This window comes from Phocoena phocoena, chromosome 1 (assembly GCF_963924675.1).
Source record: "Phocoena phocoena chromosome 1, mPhoPho1.1, whole genome shotgun sequence".
NCBI lineage: Eukaryota > Metazoa > Chordata > Mammalia > Artiodactyla > Phocoenidae > Phocoena > Phocoena phocoena.
This window is the reverse complement of record NC_089219.1, coordinates 144,121,240-144,143,859: the sequence shown is the minus strand read 5'-3', so window position 1 is coordinate 144,143,859 and position 22,620 is coordinate 144,121,240. Positions and strand designations below refer to the sequence as shown.

The 22,620-nt window shown below is 42.9% G+C and overlaps 1 protein-coding gene across 2 annotated transcripts in view; it reads left to right on the top strand.

Moving 5' to 3' along the window:
* The first annotated feature begins 3,970 nt into the window (after positions 1 to 3,970).
* The window catches only part of PROX1 (prospero homeobox 1), a 48,900-nt gene continuing 30,250 nt past the window's right edge, over positions 3,971 to 22,620 (top strand). The window contains exons 1-3 of one of the 2 annotated variants that reach the window (XM_065884715.1): positions 3,971 to 4,411; positions 12,390 to 14,181; positions 21,119 to 21,226. In XM_065884715.1, the coding sequence (XP_065740787.1) occupies positions 12,457 to 14,181; positions 21,119 to 21,226 (1,833 nt within the window). In that variant the 5' untranslated portion in view covers positions 3,971 to 4,411; positions 12,390 to 12,456. Of the gene's footprint in view, positions 4,412 to 11,430; positions 14,182 to 21,118; positions 21,227 to 22,620 lie in introns of those variants that run through there. The other variant, XM_065884722.1, reaches the window with a different exon arrangement.

Below are 22,620 nucleotides of genomic sequence, written 5' to 3'. Positions count from 1 at the left end.
GAGTGGCTGGATTATGTAAGTAACAGCCCTCCATGTGCTCACCACCATCTGTTAGTATCTTGATATTGGAAAGTTCGGTGCCTGAGGCAGAGCCAGGGTTGGCGACGCAGAGCTCCCAGCCTACTCCTTTCTACTCCGGGGCAGGGAACGTACCTCTCTTTGATTGTTTTCGCCTTCTTCCATAAAATCAAGTAGTAATGTGCCCCTTCAGTCACTGACAACCAACCCCCTCTAACCGCGGGAGAAGAGTGATTGTGGGAGAAGAGTGATTTTCTTCGAGGCCACTTTATTGTAAGGAATCCTTTCAATGAATTTTTATTTTTATAACAATTCTAGGCTCCTTTAGGCGTTGTGATGGGCCCTGATTTGGGGGTGGGGGCTTTATTAATTAAAAAATTACTTTTTTCTGCCAACCCCCCTTACCCCAAATTCTTGTAAGGGTTATATTTCAGCTTCTTTGGAGTGATTCACTTCTGTTTACTTTGAAAGCTGTTGGTTAAACAAACATCACTCGGGAGGCTTCTAAGCAGTGGGGTTCCCAGGAGAGAAACCGTGCAGCTGCTACTTGCTACTGATCTCGTGGCATTTCACTTTCCCCCCCATTCAGAACAAATCCAGGTTGGGCTTGGCGTCACACTGGGCATAGGGATTGAGAGAGAGAGAGAGAGGGAGAATACGGCAGGCAGTCAGTCTGCCTCTAGACAGCCTGAAGCAGGCCTGCCTGCACCCTAGAGTTGTTTTTTATTTCTTTCTCTTCCTCTTTTCAGGATGGTGGTGGTGGTGAGTGGTGGATGGTGTTGTGTGTGTGTCCAGGCTGGATCTCCAGCATCCTTCTCCTGAAATAAACATCCATGTTTGTCTCTCATCTGGTCTAGTTGAAATTCCCAGAATTGGTTTGTTTAAGATCTGCTGACGGTTGTTTGCAAGGTTTTAAATTACTTATATGCAGTCTTCTCTCCTACCCCCACTTACTGGCTTTAAGAAAGAACCGGAGGGGTAAAATACACCGAGAAAATGTCAAGGCGAAGTGTGTTTAACCCAGAACCAGATGCATAAGTGATAAGTGCAAGAGTTTGACCAAGAACGCGCAGATCACCCTTCAGATAAATAAATAAATGTAGCTTGCAGGGATAGGGTTTGTTGGAAGACCAGTCAGAACTTGTGTTAACTTTTAAGTTATTGGGGTTGTGTTGGCATTGGGGCGGAGAAAGGGACTGACCCTAGGCTTGGCCGCTGGTTTCAGAGATGGAGCTAATATCTAGGCGACTTCTTGTCTCCGGGGCTGACTGATCGCTTCTCGCCTATCAGAAAACAAACCGGGAGTAGCCCGAGATAGAGGGCTCGGGCCTCACGCCTTGCTCCAGGGCGGTGCGAGACCCGGGAGAGCGCCGCAGCTCTGGCAAGAGAGGTTGCCAGGAGCCTGGCCTGTACGTCGCCTAGACATTAGGGGACAGGACCGGGCTCCGCGTACGCATCTCGCGGAGCTGGGCTGTGGACCGAGCTCGCGCGTCCAGCGTCGCGCGCGCTATTTCAAAAAGCCGCTCTTGTGCCCAAATGCGGGCTGCGAACCTCCGCGGCAGAGCTGGCAAGCCGCGAGCCTCCGTCGCCGAGGCTGGGGGTGGGGGAGCTTTCCTGTTTGCCAAACGGGTTACCCCGACTAAAACTGGGGCCTGCCTTCCCCCGGGAGTGATAAAGGACTTACTGGGGCTCGCAGGGAACTTTTCCCCCCGCCACTTCTCCGGCGTAGTGTGTGCTAAACGTGCACCCGAGCGCTAGGTGCAAGTGACATAAACTTGTGGGCTAAAGTTCAAGCCGTTTCCTTCCAGGGTCTGAACCTTTTCTCCCTCCCAGCTTCCTTTCTTCCCCCTTCTCCCCCTCCTCCTTCCCTGCCCTCCTCCCTTTTAAATGTCAAACTGAGCAGATGGTTTTAAGGTGTGGAGGGCATGTATCCTTTACTCCTGCCAGTTTATTTGTGGGCTGGCGCTCACATGTACATACTGGGATACTTAAGGAAAAATAATAGGGCGAAAAAGAAGAAAGGAAGTAGCCTTGATTCATTCACAGAACCCACATTTCCCCGCTCAGTACACCCGCTTCCCTCGAAAGGACCCAACCAACAGAAGCATTATTCCGTCCTGTATGTAATGGGCACGTTGATAGATTCTGTCCCCAGCCTAAATTGTCCCTTCTCAGAACACTTAATACAGTAGCCGATCATTGGAAGTGTGAGTAGTGCGTTTGTGAGGGTCTGTGTTGTTTCCGTAATGGGGTGGTGGGGGAGTGTCAGGAGGCGGCAAAAGGGGAGAAATGAAGACTGGAGATGCTCAAGCAAGTCTTTTTTTCTTATCCCCAACACCTAACCGGGCCGGCCTGATTTTTTTTTCTTCTTCTTTGCAATGTTTGAGTCCCGTGCCAAAAGTTTCCTACAGGGTATGGACTCGAACATAGTACCATCACTATTCTTATTCAAAGATTTGACTTCACAGTTTGATGAATTTGAGGCTGAGATTGTGTCCTAGGAAAAGTGTGTGCGTGCGTGTGTTGCAGAAGATGGTGGTAATGATCGGCCAGTATACTTGTAACACACTTCACAAACACTCTGTTGTCACGACGCAACACGATTCAACCTTTGATCTGATTAAATTCGAGGGACACACGAAAAATACTTGTCCCCATCCTACCAAAAAATGAGTGTCTTATCGACTAGGTATGAATGTTTCTGCTTCGCAGCCCTTGCAAGTCCTAGCTTTTATAGGATCTTTAAGTCATAAGCGCATTTGCTTTATTAAAAGCCGTTTACTGTGCCCGGTGAAAGAGACATTCTAGCTGCGGCTGGGCGCTTGCGCTTTACCATTAGTAACTTTCAAATCCCAAAAAGCCCTTTAAGAGCCACGTTATCTAAAGAAGTCTTGCTGGTTATTTTTCGTCCAAGAAATGTCAAACCAAAGTGAATTTTCTATGGCTTGACTTAGAAGCCCGAAATTTAAGCGTTTGAAATTTCTTGCCGAGTATACTTTAAAGTTTGTTACCCAGAGGTCAAAACTGTGTAAATCCTATTTGAAACCTCTCTCTTTAATCATTCTGGGGTGAGTGAGTTACTGAGCGTAATCGCGTGGTACTGTTTGTAACATTTTTTTTTCCCGTAAAGGTTGCTGTACCTACAATCCAAATAAAGTTGTTAGAGGTAACCAAGGACAAATATTCTTCCTAACAATTTTGACGGGAGATTGACTGGGATTCAGCCAATACTAGTCTTCTTATATCAGATGCAGCGGAGCCGGTGTGAAACCTCTAGCACCTATTATTTTAATCCCAAACCTACCTGTATTTTATTGTCCACCTCTCCTTTAAAAGGAAGCAAGGGTGACATGTATTCCTGATACTAGCTATGATCATTTAAAAAGTGGAATGTTTTGAGGATCCTCACTCCCTCCTCTTAGACCACCCCACCCCTAAAACCTCCACTTTTTCTCCAGTATACTTTTCTGTGCCTTCCTCCACCCCTGTCCGAGGAGCGCTCACTCGCTCTGCCGCTCAGCGAACTCGATCAGCTGTATCTGGGAAATGAAGGGGAAAAAAAAAAAAAAAGACCTGCGTCCTGGAAGAGCGAGTGTGAGCTGAGCGGCGCTCGCGCGGTCGCCGGCTTTGCACAGCGCCCGCAGATGGCTCGCTCCGGCCCGGGCGCGGCGATCCGGTCGCCCCCAAGCAGTGGCTGCGCGCGGGTGAGGGGGGGTGGGGGCGGGGATGGAGGCGGGGGAGGGGAGCGCGGGGCCCCTCTCCCCTCCTCTCCTCCCAGCCCCTCACCCCCACCCCTTTTATATTTTTTTTCCTCCCAAGTTCTCTTGCCTCGCTATCCCCCCTTGAATCCGAAGGCGCCTCGCGATTGGGTGCTGGGGCCGGGTACGTCAGTCAGACTGTGACGTGCAGTCTTCCTGTTTCCTTCAGCTGTGTCTTAAAGTAAATCTTGTTGTGGAGCGGAGCCCTCAGCTGAGGGAGCGCTCTGAAATAATACACCATTGCAGCCGGGGAAAGCAGAGCGGCGCAAAAGAGCTCTCGCCGGGTCCGCCTGCTCCCTCTCCGCTTTGCTCCTCTTCTCTCCTCTCCTCTCTCCCCTCTTCTACTCTCTTCTCTTCTCTTCTCTCTTCTCCTATTCTCCTCTCTCCTCCTCTCGCCTCTTCTCTTCCTCACTCTCCTCTCTTCTTGTCTTCCCTCCTCTCCTCTCCCTGCCCACCCTCTCCTCTCTCTCCCCTCATTCTCCCCGTCGGCCCGCTCGCGCGCTCCCGCACGGACTCACCGTCCCTTGTCCAATTATCATATTCATCACCCGCAAGATCTCACCGTGCGTGTGCGCGCGCGTGTTTTCCTCTCTCCGCCTGCAAAAAAGGCTCGGTCCCACTGCTCTCTGCACCGAGTAAGTATCTTCTCCCCCTCGCGAGTCCCCTCCCCTTTTCCAGAATCACTTGTACCGGCTTGTTCTTGAATGAGAAGAAAAGAAAAGAGACTCCCATTACTCATACTCGTGTAAACATCTTTCCACCCTCCCCAGGAGAAAATGGTGTTCTTTAAATGAATCATAATAAAATAGTGTCTAAACAGTTTCTAAGCAGAAGCCTCAGTGGAACTCAGCGCTCCGCCTCTCCCAGTTCCTACGAGTAAGTGATCCGCTTGGCTTTTCTTTCTTTCTCTTTCCTGCTGGTGGCTGGGGGGTGGTGGTGGCGAGAGGGGGGAGGCTGATAGTGCTGGACTTGTCGCTGATCTTGTCACCTTTTGTGTACTGTTTCTGGAGGGGGAGGAGGCTTTTCCTTCCTTTCCTTCTTTCTCTTGCCCTCTCTTCCCAGGAGAGAGGACCGCGAGGGGGACCGGGTCGCTTTTTGTTCGTCTGGATCCCCGCTTTCCTCCCAGCCTCATCCTTCCCATCTCCCCCGGTGAAAACTCCTGGGCTAGTCCCCACGTCCTTGCTCTTTGTCTTGTTTATTATAGCTGCCTTTCTTCCAGGATCTTCCAATTTGCTTCTCATTTGCATACCTTTCACTTCTCCTTTTTAACCCCAGCAGAGGGCCAGGGAGTAGGGAGGAAGGGAGAGGGAGGTGTGGTGGGGTGGGGGGGCGCTCTGTTACTTTCCTCTCAAAACGCTGTCGAAGCCGAAATGTTGAAATCAGGGTTGGAGCAATGGAGAGATGGTCCTGGGAAACGAGCACGGCGCCCCTCCCCTGTGCTCCCAGGACCCAGGGCTAGGTCAAGTTGAGTGGGGTAAGATGGCACCGGGAGCCTCAGGGGTCCTGTGGTGGGAGGACTGGGGCTCAAGCGCGGCGGGAGGATGGAAAGATCGAGGTCCGGGTGGGGGTAGAGGATGTTCTCGGGCAGCGGATGTGCTCGCAGTCACCGCTGGCAGTCGACGTGGTTGGGCTGCTTCGATCTGATCTTGGTTCGTCTGGGTGGTACCTGCAATTTTGCCCCACTCCGGAGGACTGGAGAGGGAGGAGTGAAGAGGTGAGAGTGATTGTTACTGGGAAGAATAGTGAGGGGGCGAGAAGAGCTGCTATCTTGCCTGAACCGGCAAGGAGGGGGACGACGGGGGCAAGCTGGGGGGAGACATTACCCAAAGCCCAGGTTAGCAAATTGTTGGTTCTTCTGCTGTGCCAGCCACTTACTCCTCCTGATAAAACTGAACGTAGGTGGAGGGTATGGATTGGAGGGGCGAGGTGAGGGGGGCGGGGGGCGGGAGGGAGGCAAAGGGGGAGTAGCTTTGGAGAGAGACTCACAGGTCTCCCGCCACTTCTCAGCTTTTTTTCGGAAGTTGAGAGTCCTCCAGGCTGGCCGACAGAAGACCTGGGAGGAGGGGTTGAGCGACAGTCTTAAATAGCCCAAGGAGGCAGGCTGGAGTGTGAAACTTCTGTTCTTGGCAATCCAGAACCCACTCCGCCTGGGGGAAGGCTGGGAACTCACCTGCTTGTTTTTATTTTTCCCAGAAGGTCTGTGTTGTCTCCTTGAGCTTATAATAACAGTGCAAGCACAGGGTGGCCTGCTCTCAAAGTCAAGGCTAGAAGTCTCTTGTCTTGTTCTCCCCCCCACCCCTTCTCTCCCATCTAATAACCTCCTTTACAAAAAAAAAAAAATTATAATAATGTCCTTTCCTGGATTAGGTAGACAAAGGTCTATTAGCGGAGAGCTGCGCCATGGGCAGGGCCTGACAGGTGTGTTATGTCAAGAAAGACAGGTGCAAATTTCCTCTGTGTCTGTGTGTGTCTGTACAGTTCCAGACCTCAGGGTGTGCTCCAGGGTTGCGGAGGTTTATGGGTTTATGGTTGCCTTGGTTAATAGGATTGTCCGGGCTCATGGGAACTGCGCTGTTGTTATGTTTTGAGCCCTGCCATGTGAGTTCTTTGGTTGGGGGTGGAGGACAAGTTGGTATGTGTTTGTTTATTTTTCTTAAGGATGTTGGCAGGCTGCTGCTGAGGCTGTGTCTCGGGCTCCTGTCTGCCAGGCAGCTGAAAGTACCCCCACTTCAGGCAGCAGGTGGAGGGAGATTGACTTTCCCTTCGCTTCCCTCTGGTTTACGCCTATTTCCCAGGTCTTTGGGGGCATTCGGGGGGCGGGGGGGAGTAGTGAGAGCGTCTTGTGTGTGTGTGTGTGTGTGTGTGTGCGCGCGTGCTTTGGACATCCATGGATGGTGTGTGTAACTGCCAGGAATACCAAAGTCAGTTTGAAAGTGTTACTGTTTTTAAAGCTTATGTTCTTTAGCGCGCTTTCTCCCTGCCCAGAAGGAATAGGTATGTGCATAAACTCTTTCAGGTCGTATGTTAAATACTCTCATAAAGTAGAATGAGCCTGTCATTGTACCAGACATGTGCCAGATGTCCTAGTTATTACTTTGATGGAGAAGGAAAATCTCAAGTATGTGAGAGGTAACTGTGCTTTTCTATTTGATGCAAGATGTAGGCAGTCAGTTCTCTGAAGTTTCTTGTAAGAACTTCTGAGCATTTTCAAAATGAAATGGGCTGTGGGTGGTGAAGAAGAAAAAGGGGAGTAATTTGGTTAACCTGTCCATGTGTTACAACATGGACCTGTTTCTGCAATAGTAAAATAGATGAAAGTAAGGACTGTGGCTTCATGTGTGAGGGAAGCTATTGAGAATTCAGGGTAAGCACAGTATATGGATTCTCAAAATCGGAGCTTTTCATTTTTTTTCTTTAAACAGGCTACTTCTTGAGTTGCATAGAAATAGATTAGATGGTGAATGGTTTTTTGTTGGTTGGTTTGGTGGCTTGGGTGATCATCCTTGTTTCATGAAAATGAGATAGTATGTGTCATTTTATTCTTTTGACTTAAACATCCAAGTTCCTCCTAATACTTTCTTTGGATGCTTTTGAAGTTCTTTCATAACTAAAATGTCATCTATGGATATGTCATTTGCTTTATTTTTAATAAGGGTCATCTGTGCTTGGCACTTATTGATATTTTTATATGTCCATTGTGCAGAATTCTATTTAGGTTAATCACCAAGACCTTGTAGGGAAAAAGTCATGTATACCTAACATGCATCTTTGTTCTCACTTTACTCATTCCCTTGCATCTTTCCTCTATAAGTAGCACTTACAATCTTAAAACATAACCTAGCTGCCAGGCGTACTCTTTATTTGTTCAAAATGAAATAGGCCTTTTTTCATGAATTTTTTAGAGGCATTGTTTTGCATTTGCAACTGTAAATATAAGGAATATTTAGGTTCAAGATTAACAAAAGATTATAAAATGTTACTGATTTTATAATATGAAGATGGATTGTGCATGATATATTATTACTGGGTTCTAATTAAGTATCTGTATAAATTGGAAAGGACATATACATAAGGAATTTCTAAAACCTTATTGCCTGGTGTATTCGAAAGCTTCAAAGGACATTTAGAGTATTTCAATTCCCTTCAGAAAAAAAATAAATGTAAGTGTTTCTTCTTGAAGTTATTTCTCACTCTCTTTTATTTACTAATTTGGTGACTTATTACTTTTTAATATTTTAGGCATGTCTCAGAAAATACTCTGTGTTCATCTTGCAGGTGAAAAATGTATGAAATTTTTGATAGAATGGAGGAATTTAAGATAAAATGGTTCTGATTTGAGATCTCTATTATCATAGGAAAATTTAAACCTGATATAAGATTTTGACAATACAATGTTAGTTAATTTAAGTATTAACTAATGTCAAGTGGATTCCTCACAATAAACATCAAAGACTTTCTTAGCCTGATAGTGAGCAGAAACATCTCCAAAGGAAAAGTTGCTAATTAGCAGAAATGAACTCTTAAATACAGTGAAGGGGACAGCTTGGTAAAGGGCAGGGGTGGGGGAGTACCTAAATCAAATCATCTGATTTCCCCCCTTGAATTACTGATTTCCAGATGGATTTACAAGGTTCTTTGTTAGTGTTCTTCCACTTGCAGTTTCATAAGCGGCTTGACCCAAGTAGATCAGAGGCCCACTCAAAGGTTGTTTTCTAAAAGAAGTAAAGTGTAGGCTTGAGCAATTTCTTCAAATCATTTTATTAACAAAGACAGATAGGCTAAATCATCCAAGCAGGAAACCATGCCAACCTTACCCTTCCCCTTCTCATGAAAGATTTGACTGAACTATCTGAGTAGTAATCATAGTGATCACTTCTTTGTCTAGAATCTGGACTCCAGATCGAGGCATAAAAGTTGCATCCCCTTCCCCAAATAACTTCTTTATTAAAGCAGAACACTTCAGCACTTTCTACTTCACACTGCAGTGTTCCTTTGAAATGCTTCCCTGAAAATTCTTTTCTACTAACGTTGTCATCAGCTTCCTTAGGATTCTCCATGTTAAATTATCTGACATTCTCCAGATAATTCAGATTTTAATGAAGAATCTTTTGGAGTAGTTAAAATCTGACTTGATCATAGTTGAACGTTCTTACCTTTTTCTGGGAGGAATCTGCTAATGTTAAGATACCCTTCGTATAGGAATTATTAAAGTGTTTATGTAGTTAGATGCCAAGTGGTACAGCCCAATATTTAATAATAAAAATATTCTATGTAGATTTTCATATTAATTACAGAGGAGTTTACAGGAATAGAATATGTGTATCCAATCGATAATACATTTGGGTTCAAATGCTACGTCAGTATTTTTCTGCATACTTGCTGATACTGATGTTCACCAGTGCTGATCAAAAGGTTCATATCGCTGGGTTAAACTCAAAATTAATATAAAAATTAAAACATAATAAGAATCAGTAACAATTGTAGTTGAAACATATGGCTTAGTACATATATTGAGAAATAAAGGAATTTTTTAAAATCTTAATGGACAGGATGATATCAGTGATAAATTAACTGCATAGCCTTCTCTAAATTCTGAATTGGGAAATCATGGAAGCACCTTTGAAAGTGTTTTCAAGTGATTTAATTTACATTATAGTCATTTAACAATGCATTTTCTTCTGTGGTAAAATATTCATATATATATATATATATATATATATATATATATATATCTTGTTTGTGAAACATCATGCTAATAAAGTACCACAGTCCGCCAGTTATAATTATTTAATCTTGCCTATAGCCTTCATGGGTTATAATCCCAATGTGTATGACTACTATACCTTTATTTCTGAGTTTAGGTCAAAGCTATACATAGAGATCTATTCACGCCTCCTAATATAATGCCTTGTCTTGCTGGATTATACAATTTTTCCTAGTTTTCTCATTTGTTTTGTCCTGATTGTTATGTCTCAGCTGTACATTTTACAATAAGACCCCAAAATATTTAAATTTTCTTAGCCCCAAAGAGAAACAAATCATTATTTAATCCAAGAATGCTGACCAGTTGAGAGAAAATGGCAAAAATCAGTTTCGTTCGGTGAATTTGAGGGAAGTTACAGGATATTTTCTTCTTAAAAGACCCAACAAGCACGTTTAATTAACATGTATTCTCCACTGAAGATGAGAATGTGATTTCTCTCCACCTTAGGAAGAGCACAGCCTTCCCCTTGGCTCAGGCATGAGGTAGGGATGCAGCTGTTGATACCTAGGCTAGATGAGAGGAAGTGCAGTTGACGCAGAGGTAAATAGCAGCTGGGAAGGGAAGGATGGCTGGGGATGACCTTGTGCTCACTCTTACACCAGCGTGTTGTTTCTGAGCCTCTGTTGCAGAGATGCTCTTCCTGTAGCAAGGATGGGTAGGGGGAAAACCCAGATTGGATGTTAAGAGGAACAGGGGAAGAAAATACTGCAGAAAGTTTGTTCAACATTTTGATTGGTGATCTATGTGCTTTTCAGGTGATATTAAAGAGAAAATGATTTGCACCCAAAAAGACAAGAGGTAAAATTTTTAAAGAATGGCAATAAACTCTATTTTTGAAAAGCTGATCTACACACACAAAGTCCTCCTCGCAAAGACATCCCACCTCAATATGCAAGTCTTTCTGAGCTTTAAAATAATTCATCTTTTTTCTTGTTTGTCTCCGTCTCCCCTTTTTTCTTTCTCTCACCTGACAGCTGCACCTGATTTATCAGATCTAACATGTTAGTGAAATATTTGCCATTGCATTTTTGTATTCCTGAAACCAATTTCATTTATTAATGTGTGAGGGGTCACAATCATCTTGAATTCAGTTTTGAACCCTATACATTGAAGTTATCAAGATCTGTTTCCATTCCAAGTTCAGGAAATTTTACCCTGAGGCGCACAAAAAAGTATTTTACCCTCAAGCATCCAAAAAAACATACAAAAAAGCATCATGTTGTTTTCTTGACACTCTGATACAGCCTTTATTTAAATGTATTATCTTCATATAAAAACTGAGAACAAGGGCTACATGATGAAATCTTTGTCGCTTAAAAAAATACACATTGCCGTCTAAGCATTGAGCATTTTCTTGATTTTTACAGGTTATTTCATGCTGAAATTATGCCTATTTGCATGGATAGTCATTCTTTAAAACTAGCCACAGATGCAGTCCTAGGGAGCACGTAGATGTTTTTACAGGTGAACCGAAAGAGATGGGAGCTGTTCCAAACACTCTGCACGCTGCCTTTGGCAATAGACCCTGTTATTGTGAAGATGTGCTCTGTTAAGCAAACGTGAAGTTTAATATTAGATAAACCCTGTGTGAAAAAAATTTTTCATTTTCTTCATAAAACGTTCATTGTAAGCAAAAAGATGCGACATCTTAACATTTATACAAAATTTGGGGTTAGCATCGCTGGTTAACGTCACAAAAAATGTCAAGTGCCTTTTTATATTGTGTTCCCAAGAAACAATGGAAGTTCATATACAGAGACGGTATTTCCCTTTCTCACATATTTAATTGATGTTATTTTCTGTCTTCTTTATATATCTTCCTTCAGTCTTTTTCTTCCGCCTGTGTTTTTCCTCATCCTTTAATTTGGCACAAGAAATAAGATTCACAAATGGTGTATGTTAAAGAGCTTCTTTAGGCATTTGAAGTATTATTTTGGCAGATTATAGGAAAAAAAACTAGCACTGAAGATGTATTTATCCTTGCCTAACTCAATTTATTGTTCCACATATTGATTTCTGAAATGTGACAATGTCCTTCTGCACTGAGTCCAACTTTATAATAATTGAAGTCATCAAAAACGACATCATGAAAATTTATAAATATTCTCATACTTACATTAAAATCCAGCAACAGATACCATCTTCAAATGTGATTTTAGTAAAAAAAGCACATATCTGTGCTAAATCAGCAGACTTGTAGAATGAGTATTTGTGCACTTATTTCCATGCTAAATTGGCCATTTATGTTGGAAAGATGCTGATGGGAGTGTTCTCCTCCCCATTTCACATATGACAAAAATGTTTTAAAATTCAGTAATAAAGGGTGTGTGTGAAATATTTGCATTTTTAGAGTCATTTTTTCCCCTTAATCGCGTTAAAGCCACCAATAATTTTATCGCAGAAATGGAATTTTTCATCCAAATTTCACGCATCCTCAAAATTTAACCTTATTTCTTAAGTATAGACCACTTTTATCTTCTTTTGTAATATGAATCTCAGTGCCCAAAATTTAATCAATTGGTTGTCAGAGGCTGTGTTCTTATAATCTACTGTTTCTTCTGAAGATAAACAGTATCATTTTAGGCATTTGTGAAAGAGAATCATATTACTGGTGCTTAAGCAGTTTTTGCTTTTTTTTTTTTTTTTTAATCTTAATCCATCTTAAACCAGTGGAGCAGAAATATTTAAAAATGTTTCATTTCAAGCAGAGTGCATAATAAATTGCAATAATTGTAATGTGCCATAAATCCCAGAGCCTATGCATTTTGCATTTGATTCAGGATTGAGGTCAGGAAATTTGGAGAAATTTAAAGAAAATGATTCATCAGTCCTTTTGTTCTGTTGGCCAGGGTCCCAGGATTCTTGAGCTGTGCCCAGCTGACGAGCTTTTGAAGATGGCACAATAACTGTCCAGTGATGCCTGACCATGACAGCACAGCCCTCTTAAGCCGGCAAACCAAGAGGAGAAGAGTTGACATTGGAGTGAAAAGGACGGTAGGGACAGCATCTGCATTTTTTGCTAAGGCAAGAGCAACGTTTTTTAGTGCCATGAATCCCCAAGGTTCCGAGCAGGATGTTGAGTATTCAGTGGTGCAGCATGCAGATGGGGAAAAGTCAAATGTACTCCGCAAGCTGCTGAAGAGGGCGAACTCATATGAAGATGCCATGATGCCTTTTCCAGGAGCAACCATAATTTCCCAGCTGTTGAAAAATAACATGAACAAAAATGGTGGCACGGAGCCCAGTTTCCAAGCCAGCGGTCTCTCTAGTACAGGCTCCGAAGTACATCAGGAGGATATATGCAGCAACTCTTCAAGAGACAGCCCCCCAGAGTGTCTTTCCCCTTTTGGCAGGCCTACTATGAGCCAGTTTGATATGGATCGCTTATGTGATGAGCACCTGAGAGCAAAACGCGCCCGGGTTGAGAATATAATCCGGGGTATGAGCCATTCCCCCAGTGTGGCATTACGGGGCAATGAAAATGAAAGAGATATGGCCCCGCAGTCTGTGAGTCCCCGAGAAAGTTACCGAGAAAACAAACGCAAGCAGAAGCTGCCCCAGCAGCAGCAACAGAGTTTCCAGCAGCTGGTTTCAGCCCGCAAAGAACAGAAGCGAGAGGAGCGCCGACAGCTGAAACAGCAGCTGGAGGACATGCAGAAACAGCTGCGCCAGCTGCAGGAAAAGTTCTACCAGATCTATGACAGCACTGATTCTGAAAATGATGAAGATGGTAACCTGTCTGAAGACAGCATGCGCTCGGAGATCCTGGATGCCAGGGCCCAGGACTCCGTGGGGAGGTCAGACAATGAGATGTGCGAGCTGGACCCGGGGCAGTTCATCGACCGAGCCCGGGCCCTGATCCGGGAGCAGGAAATGGCTGAAAACAAGCCGAAGCGAGAAGGCAACAACAAAGAAAGAGACCACGGGCCAAACTCCTTACAACCCGAAGGCAAACATTTGGCCGAGACCTTGAAACAAGAACTGAACACTGCCATGTCGCAAGTTGTGGACACTGTGGTCAAAGTCTTCTCCGCCAAACCCTCTCGCCAGGTTCCTCAGGTCTTTCCGCCGCTCCAGATCCCCCAGGCCAGATTTGCAGTCAACGGGGAGAACCACAATTTCCACACCGCCAACCAGCGCCTGCAGTGCTTTGGCGATGTCATCATTCCGAACCCCCTGGACACCTTTGGCAATGTGCAGATGCCCAGTTCCACAGACCAGACAGAAGCACTGCCCCTGGTAGTCCGCAAAAACTCATCTGACCAGTCTGCCTCCGGCCCCCCTGCCGGCGGTCACCACCAGCCCCTGCACCAGTCGCCTCTGTCGGCCACCGCAGGCTTTACCACGTCCACCTTCCGCCACCCCTTTCCCCTCCCCTTGATGGCCTACCCGTTTCAGAGTCCATTAGGTGCTCCCTCCGGCTCCTTCTCGGGAAAAGACAGAGCCTCTCCTGAATCCTTAGACTTAACTAGGGAGACCACGAGTCTGAGGACCAAGATGTCATCCCACCACCTGAGCCACCATCCTTGTTCACCAGCACATCCACCCAGCACCGCAGAAGGGCTCTCCTTGTCTCTCATCAAATCCGAGTGTGGCGATCTTCAAGACATGTCCGAAATCTCACCTTATTCGGGAAGTGCAATATCCTTTCATTTGCCCCCCAAGGAAAACAAGCCCAAACCAAAAAGGCTTCCCAGAAGGTCAGGTTTACACATTATTTAGAATGATGTAGATTACTAAAGAATGCAGTCTTTCCTCTTCTTCAGAGTAATAGGCTTTTATCAGCACGCGTGTGGCACTTCTGGTTGCACAAAAGCTTCACAGGAAACCAACATTTTTGTAACTTTCACAAGTTGTTAATTGCCCTAAAGTGGTAGTATTTAATTTGTGTTTTTGCAGCAGGGTTTTTTTCTGCTGTTTCTTCCGGTATTATCTTCTAATCCTTTTTTTTTTTTTTTTCCCCCAAGAGTAGATTTAGAGGTGGAAAAAAAAAAAATCTCATTGTAATATTGAATTCTATCAGGTTTTATTTTAATGTAAGTTTCATAGCTGAGTAAAGAGAGAAAAATCAGTTTTCAGATCCCTAAGACTCCATAAGAAGAATTCTCCCTTTCGTTAATCTATAAGCCTCCTGGTCTGTTTAAAGAAGGCCTGATTAAATCTTATGAGGAACAGTCTACTGATGGGAGGCTGCAGTGGGAGAAAGATGGTTGTAGATAGGGAGTTAGAGTCTCTCCTTATTCTTTAAGTGAGGTGTGTTCTTTTGTTTGTTTGTTTTAAAGGCAATATACAGGTACTGATTTATTCAGACGGTATCCATCTCTCTCCCGTTCACCCAAGGTCTGTTCTTTGGGTCTGGTGCAGCTGCCTCTATGCATGATTGACCTCTGTTCAGCCATACACAGAAATCTTTTGTCCTAACATACACAAAGCAAATTATTTTGGAAAGCGAGAGAGCACAATTAAATATAAAACTCAGCCGTATTCGACTTTAAAAATGCCTCTTTTTATGTCTCTTTTATATTTTGAACCTGACTTTTATGTAGAGATGCCAGTTATATTTTTTTATTAGACCTGTCCTGAACTCTAGCTATTTTTAACTCACGATTTTTTTCTCTGTAAATTGGTCCTTTCAGTAAATTTTTTAAAATCTTGTGGTTGTTGATGTTTTGGGGGAGTAGAATAGTAGCATTGGGGGGGCAACTAGAGACATTTCTTTTATATAACTTGCCAGATGGATATAAAATTTAACAATTAAGTTGGCTGTTGCTAAATTAAGGGTTTTGAGCAATCGTCTTGATAACTAGAGATTGACATTTTCATATCTAACCCTACTCCAGAGGCTGCCATGTAAGTGCAAAGTCCCGGCTATGGTGGAAATGTGTTTTCCTTGATATGAAGTTCATCTCCTTCCAGCCAGCTCAGGATAACAGTGAAGATTTCTGATAAGGTGAATGTGAGCCACAAGTATGAGACACACTTGGGTAGTTAAGCACATTGTCTCTTTCCATAGAGAGGAAGAAGAGAATAACATCTTGAGAGAAAGATTGGAGGACTTAAGATGTAAATAGAAATCGAGTCTTGGTTTGGTTGCTGATTTAATTTCTAACTTTCAGAGATCTAAAGTTTAATCCACCAGTCATGAATCAAAGCTGTGCCAGGCACCATGCCTTACACACCATAAGCAGGCAATAAACGTTGGTCAAATTGGACTATAGCTGTTGGTGATGAGAAAGGCAAAGTACATAGACACAGACCTTGAACGTTTTTTTTTTTACCCTCTGCAGGAGAGCACCTTCTGGGGTTCATACCAGGCTCATGTCCAGGGCTAGACCCCATTGCTCCTCAGAGATCCCTTACTTCATTTTGAAGCCAGTGGTAGTGATGGTGGGTTGTTTCTCTCTCTCTCACTTGTGCGCGTGTGTGCGCGCACACACAGGAAAGGGACGTGCCCATTTGGATGAATATTTGAAGCCAGGTTTCAAAGTCTTATAAGGCCATACTAAACTCTTTAACTCAAGATTCCAGTTTCTGGTTTTGTTTGTTTTTTTTTTTTTTAGACTTGTCACCGTATCCAGATAATTATGCCTGTGCTTTTTTTTTTTTAATAAGTTGGGTCTTCTAAGAAAAAAATCTTTAGATCGCTCTAAGTGTTGACTATGCTCACTGTCTCACCCTCTCTAAATCCCCTGAGGAATCTTGAGGATTTGAATAGAAAGAACTTCCTTTTCTTTCTATACATATCAAAGACTTTAAATTTAGTTGTTTCTTCTTCAGAGGAATAACTTCACCTCTGTCTTACCATAGAAGATTCTGCCCAACAGCAACGGTTTGGAAACACCTGTATTCATATGAAATGTTAGTTGCTTACACCTGGAGTTGTTTATTTTGTGTAGCTAAATAATTTTGGCCTCTTGCTGCAATGAATGATTACATTTCCCATATGCCGGCCTTCCAGCCTCTGTTTCTTTCCCTTTTCCCTTCTATGATCTCGCCCTTCTAGCTGTTTATCTCTTTGCTGTATTATTCCTCAAGAAGAAGATAGGCAAGCATCCTTTTCTAGAGTTCACACAGTTCTGAAGCCAGTGAGGATCTGAGTGTTTGCAGAGAGGCTGGGTCTGCTTTTCTCCTGTCTCCATCCTTGTATGGCGATGAGTTCTCCCCTTGACTTACCTGATGGTGTCTAGGCAAAATTCTCAAGCTTTTAGTTTAAAGAAATCTCTGGGAACCAGAGATTCTGGTTATCTTACTGAAGTAAGATAACAGCAAGTCATCTTACTTCAGTTTAGGTAGACAAGGCCATCTGTGAACCTGTTATGCAGTTACTCTTAGAAAAGATCAATGGGAATGAGGAGAAATGGGATGAAATGGTACCTTCATGGTTGTCATTATTGCTTTTATTTTTAGTCCATGGCTTTCCAAACTGTAATGAATAATTGAATTCTTAAGGAACAATTCTTTCCCACCGCAAAAGACATCATCTGTTTCCCTGAACAAAGTAGCCAAGATAAGAACTATTAAGAACACCAGCTTATCGGATAAATCCATTCTGCGTCCAGCGCATTAGGCATATACGTTGTACGTAATAGAGCACACTACCTTGTTACCCCTTCTAATAGAAAGGAACTAGTGAACGTGTGTGCATGGTAAACTGAATGTCAGTGAACCTGCTCCAGAAGGTCACATCTTGGATATAAAAACTGTGTTCAGTATCTTTGCAAATGAATCTATTTAATCAAATATTGAATTTTATTCAAATTCCAAAAGAAACAGCCAGCCAGTTGTTTTTTCCTTGTCATTAATCCTCTTTGCATCCCAAGAAAAATAGCCTTGTTCGGGCCTCAAACATTTGCATGCACCCAATTAGAGCACAAGAGCGGCGTTCTAAGCACTTAAGACATGCAAGGGAAGAAACTGAACCTCTACTCCGTGACAGTCAGCTTTCCCTGTTCGACTTTTAGGGAGAAGGTTAAAAAACACGTGAAGTTCAAAAAGGAAAATGATTTAATAATTTGAAACTAAAATCCATCTAGAAAAACTGAGTTAAAAATGAATTTCTAAAATGGGAATTAATCCATAGAATTTGGTCTTTTACATCTTTGGAAGTGGTGCGGGGCCATAGGAATTCTGTTAGGTGTATTAGCTGTAGGGAAACATGTATATTAAAGATTGGAAGACTCTGGATTCCCCTTCCCCCTCCCCCCAATTATGGACTAAGTAAATTAAAAAAATATATATCCATAAACTACACATCCCACCGATTATGTTAAACTCCTTTGTGGAGCAACAACCTGCTCTATCCCTTTAATTAAATGTGAGGGTTTAGATCTTTTCTCCCCTTTTCAGGATTCTAAGGGGGGAACACTAGAAACATAGCAAATCAGAGCCTAAGGAGCAAGCTAAAATTCTCTGGGTTTCAAAGCACTTTAGAAATTGTAAGCAAGTGGTCCCGATCCATTTGGTTGGAACTGCAGCATGTAAAACCTCTAGTCACAATTCAGGGTTCAGTTGGAAAAAAAGAATTTTCTTCCTGCAGCCTTCGCAACCTATTATTCTCCCATTTGCCTTTTTGCTGCCTCTGCTGCTTCTCCCGCGGCTGCTGTTTAGGTGAAGTTATATTGTGCTTGGTAAACAGACAACACTTAAATTCGCAGGTTGTTTGCACACCATTTTAGGTTCAGCTGCAGTACCCTACTTCTCTTATCTTTTATATTCCCGAGCAGATGTCTTTCATTAATTTATGGATTTATCATCGTTTTTTTTTTCTTTTCTTTTCCTTTCTTCTTCTTTTTTTTTTTTTTTTTACACCTGGCAGCTGTCTCAAGTTTCAGCAGTTATTGTCTATTTTGCATTATACATAGAATTGAATGTCATCTGTCTTCACAAAGCTATGGCTAAGAGAATTGAGGCAAAGCCACATGAGCTGCCGGGACAGATCTTGTTTGCGTTCCATCCCCCCTCACCCCACCCCACCCCCCTTTACCTCCTTAATATTTATTTGTGCTCATTTTCTTTCCTGGCCTTGAATGGAGCTTAGCTCGTGTTCAGTACAGCTGTATGTTTACTGAATCTATTCCATCATGAGTCATTGTGCGTGTGTAAGTATCCTGGAAACAGCTAGTGCTTTCTTGGAAGAACAGTTGCTTTTCAGCACAAGCACTTATAAGGGAAATTAACCAATTGGTCAGTTCAGATTTATTTTGAAGAGAAAAAAAAAGGATTATCTAACTGTTGGCTTTTAAATCTTTCATTAGCTATTTTTAATAGTTTATTAGAAGCATATATTTTATGGGAATTTTATCTTAATTACACGATGAGCAAGAAATAAAGATGTATTCTGTGTTTCATTTCCACTGATTGATTCCAAGTATTTCCAACAGGAAGCATTTTAAAGCAAAAAAAAAGTACTTGAGAAATTCAAATTAGGATGATTTTTTTCATGAAATAAAAAGCCTCTAAATCCCAACCAAAATACGATGGATACTTTGCTCTGTCTTTTTAGATAAAAAAAAGACGAAAACATCTTAGCATAATTTAAAGACACTGAAAGCTTCAGGAAGTTTTGGTGGCTCAATAACTATCTGAGAACCACAGCAAAACAATTCGTTTTGTATGAGACCAAATTTGAAAAGGTTTGGAACTTTTCCCTGCTAATAATTAATTGTACTAGGTTGTTTGGACGTAGCCTTCTGAAAGAACAGATTAGAACCCAGATCTGAGGATGTTTGTCAAAGTTTGGACTTGCCTAAAACTCTTATCACGAGGCAATAGGAGACAGCTTGCAACTATTATTTCACTTATCCATTTGGACAGATGGTCCTGAAGTGTGCCGGGCTCCTTTAGTCCCCTCTCTCAGTCTAATGGAGGTTACTGGAGGGCCTTTCAGCCCTCTCCTTGGCACAAGAAGTATGTCAGTCATAAATTATCGTCTTTGTAATCATTAAGGATCTCAAACAAAAACACAAGTTCAGTTAAACTGCTTTGGCTTGCAGATGAAACATCAAAATTTCTTTCTTCAGTGTTTATTTACAGCGAAAACAAAAGGCTCAATATTTAACCTTTCAATTTACAAACTAAGGTGATCTTTTTCAAATTGCGTGGTATTAACGGGAATGCTAATTGATCAAATTCTCAGCAGAATATTTGGTTAAACCCCCTGTCATAAGTAGTCAAGAACTTATCAGTATTAATTCGATTATGCTTCTCTAGGAACTTTCTGGTTTCCCTGTGTTCCTAAGATTGGTCATGCTGTACTTGATGATGGTAATTTAGAAACTTTCACCTTTCCTAAGTATCTGTGTTTATTTGACCTTGCTTCATACGGTGTGAAATTTTTGTTGTGTTTGTTAGCCAAGTGTGTGTGTTTGCTTATGTGTGTGCGTGTGTGTGTGCACACACCCACACGTACATATTTTCTTTTCTTTTTTTCCCTTATTTTTTTCCCAGACTCTCTTTTAAGAGAAAATCCTTAGAGAAGCTTCTAGGAAGGACCCTTAATTGACCTTGTGGGGGACCACATTGATTTTCTCCACGTGCATCTTCATTTCTGATAAATTATAAAGCCATTAATTTGCTGAGGAAATGGCAGGGCCAGGCTGCGGCACAGATGTGACCAGAGCCATCCCAGCTCCGAGTCTGCTGAGGAGTGCCAAGAATCTGGGGGAGAATCAGGAAGCCTGGATTGTTATGGTTAGCCTCACATTCTCTTGGGAACTGTTTTAGTTGCTGCTGTTTACAGATCTAAAAGGTAATGATGTTTCCAGATAAATAGACCTTCTTATTTTGGGTAAGTGGCCATTTATTGATCTGCTAACCCACATTTATTGATTTGTTAGCTCCAACCACTGTGCCACTCTCAAAGGAGTTAACTATAAATCCAGGAGAGGCAAATTGTATTTGCTTTTGGATCGTTGCTCTAACAAAAGCGACACCCCCTCCCTGTTCTCTCGGTGCCCAAACTACCCCTCCCAAGTTTTAGCTGTTACTGAAAAGGAAACAATTAAAAGGATATAATAATAAGACAGGAAGAAAGTGAGTCAAGATGCTCCATTATATTAGCGCTGAAAGGTAAAATGTGAAGCTTGCCTAACAGCGTTCAAAATAATGCATTTTATATTTTCATGTACATTAGTATAATAATTGGATGTCATCTGCAGAGAGCGGAGAGAACAAACAGAACTGTAATTGTGAAGAAGGAAAAAACTCTCGTGATAAAGAGTTGTGCAGTACCTGTTGGGTGCATTTGTCTCCTCAGCAACAAGTGAACGTATAGATAGCATAAGGACTTCAAATAGGGGGATTGTTTTGCCATCCTCACCACGAAGTCTCCAGGATTCCGCAACCAAATTGTGCACCTTCGCCATTATATTTGGCAATTTCTGACCGGCAGTGGTCATTCTGAGCGGGCAGCAGCAAGTTAGTGATGGATTCCATGGCCAGCGCCATTTATCTTCCAGAATTCCTATGGCTGCTGGGTGGTGGGCCTCCAGATTCCTGGGGGGGCGGGGGGGCGGGGGAAGGGAGGGATGGTAGGTGCTTGTGTTTCAAGAAATTGTTTCCTTAACCAATTGCATCCTACATGCAGGAAGGATTGTCACCCAATCACTTGAAAAAAGCAAAGCTCATGTTCTTTTACACCCGTTATCCCAGCTCCAACATGCTGAAAACCTACTTCTCTGATGTAAAGGTAAGGACATATTTCATTATTAATGTTTTCAATTTCTGTGCATGAGGTAGTGATTTGAACTCTTGGAAGTTAATGGAGATGAGTGTGGCGTTGATTGGTGAACACACCTACGTTGTAATCGATTTAATGCATTTGTCCTTTGGTCTAAGGCTTTGCCAAGCAAAGAGGAGGCTCCTTGTGTGTTAAGACGAAAGGACTGGGCGCACAGATTTTCATTCTAGTCCGGGAAACTTAACCTCGGTCTTTATGTGTCTTAACTCCTTGGAAGAAATTTCGGTTGGTCCTGGAGGGATGTGCTTTAGAGAATTTTATTTTCCTCCCCTCAGCCACAGTAAACTGTTTCTGTTTTGGTTTCTGTTGGTTTCCCCATATTTGTGCTTAGGAAAGCAAACACTAGCACCTCTTTTTCCCCCTGTCGAAAGGAGCGTACATTGAAATTCTCTCTGCAGTAGCTGCTTAAAAACAAAAGTGATGATTGTCTCTTATTTACAACTTAATTTGTTGTTGATGTAGAGTACACTGAGCATAAGGAGGATGAATAAAGTGACAGATTCAGGACACATTATTCAAATGAGGATATGAAAGCTGTCGGCCTACAGCTGCAGCCTCCCTCATTCTACAGAATATGGGGACCTCCTGGTTCTGTGTGTGTGTGTGTGTGTGTGTGTGTGTGTGTATGTGTCTGTGTCTATGTGTGGGTTTTAAGTAATTGTTTGCAACAACTTGATGTTGTGTTAATCATCTGTAACTTTTTAAAACATAGATTGGGTTTTGATGATGATAATGAGACACATGGTATCATTATCCAACGAACTCGATAAACATTACATTAGCCGAGATTAGTTTATTAAGGCTGGGTGCTCTTCCCCCCCACCCTCTCCTGCCCACCCCCGTGTGTACAAGTTCTTATTTCTGCCACGGAGAACCCACGAGCTGCCAAAATGTGCTCCTTCCTCCGCGACTCCCCTCTCTCTGCAGTGGGTTTTGTGCCCAATGTCTGAGTTGTTTCATTGGCCTCTTTCGCAGGCCGACCCATTTCAGTCTTGCCTTCACTGGTGTTTTACTTGGCCTTGTAAGAAAAGTTCTGTTTTCCCTCCTGTTTGCTTTTAAATCGTGTAGCAACTTCGGCCTTTTATCTCTCTCCTTCCCTGGCTGAGCTCCTTAAGGAAGGCATGTTTCCTCCTCCTTCAGTGCCAGCAAACTGGGCAGGATGGGAAGGCAGAGAGAGGCAGTTACTTAAACGGCTGGATAAGAATCATTAAGCCCAAGAAAGGTCGAGTGCCACAGTAGACCAGGACAGGGTTGGGACCTTGTGGGGGACCATCTGAAACTGACAAACTGAAGGGCATTTGTCGATTGGTTGAGGACCAACCAGCTTCTAGAGCCTAGTTCTT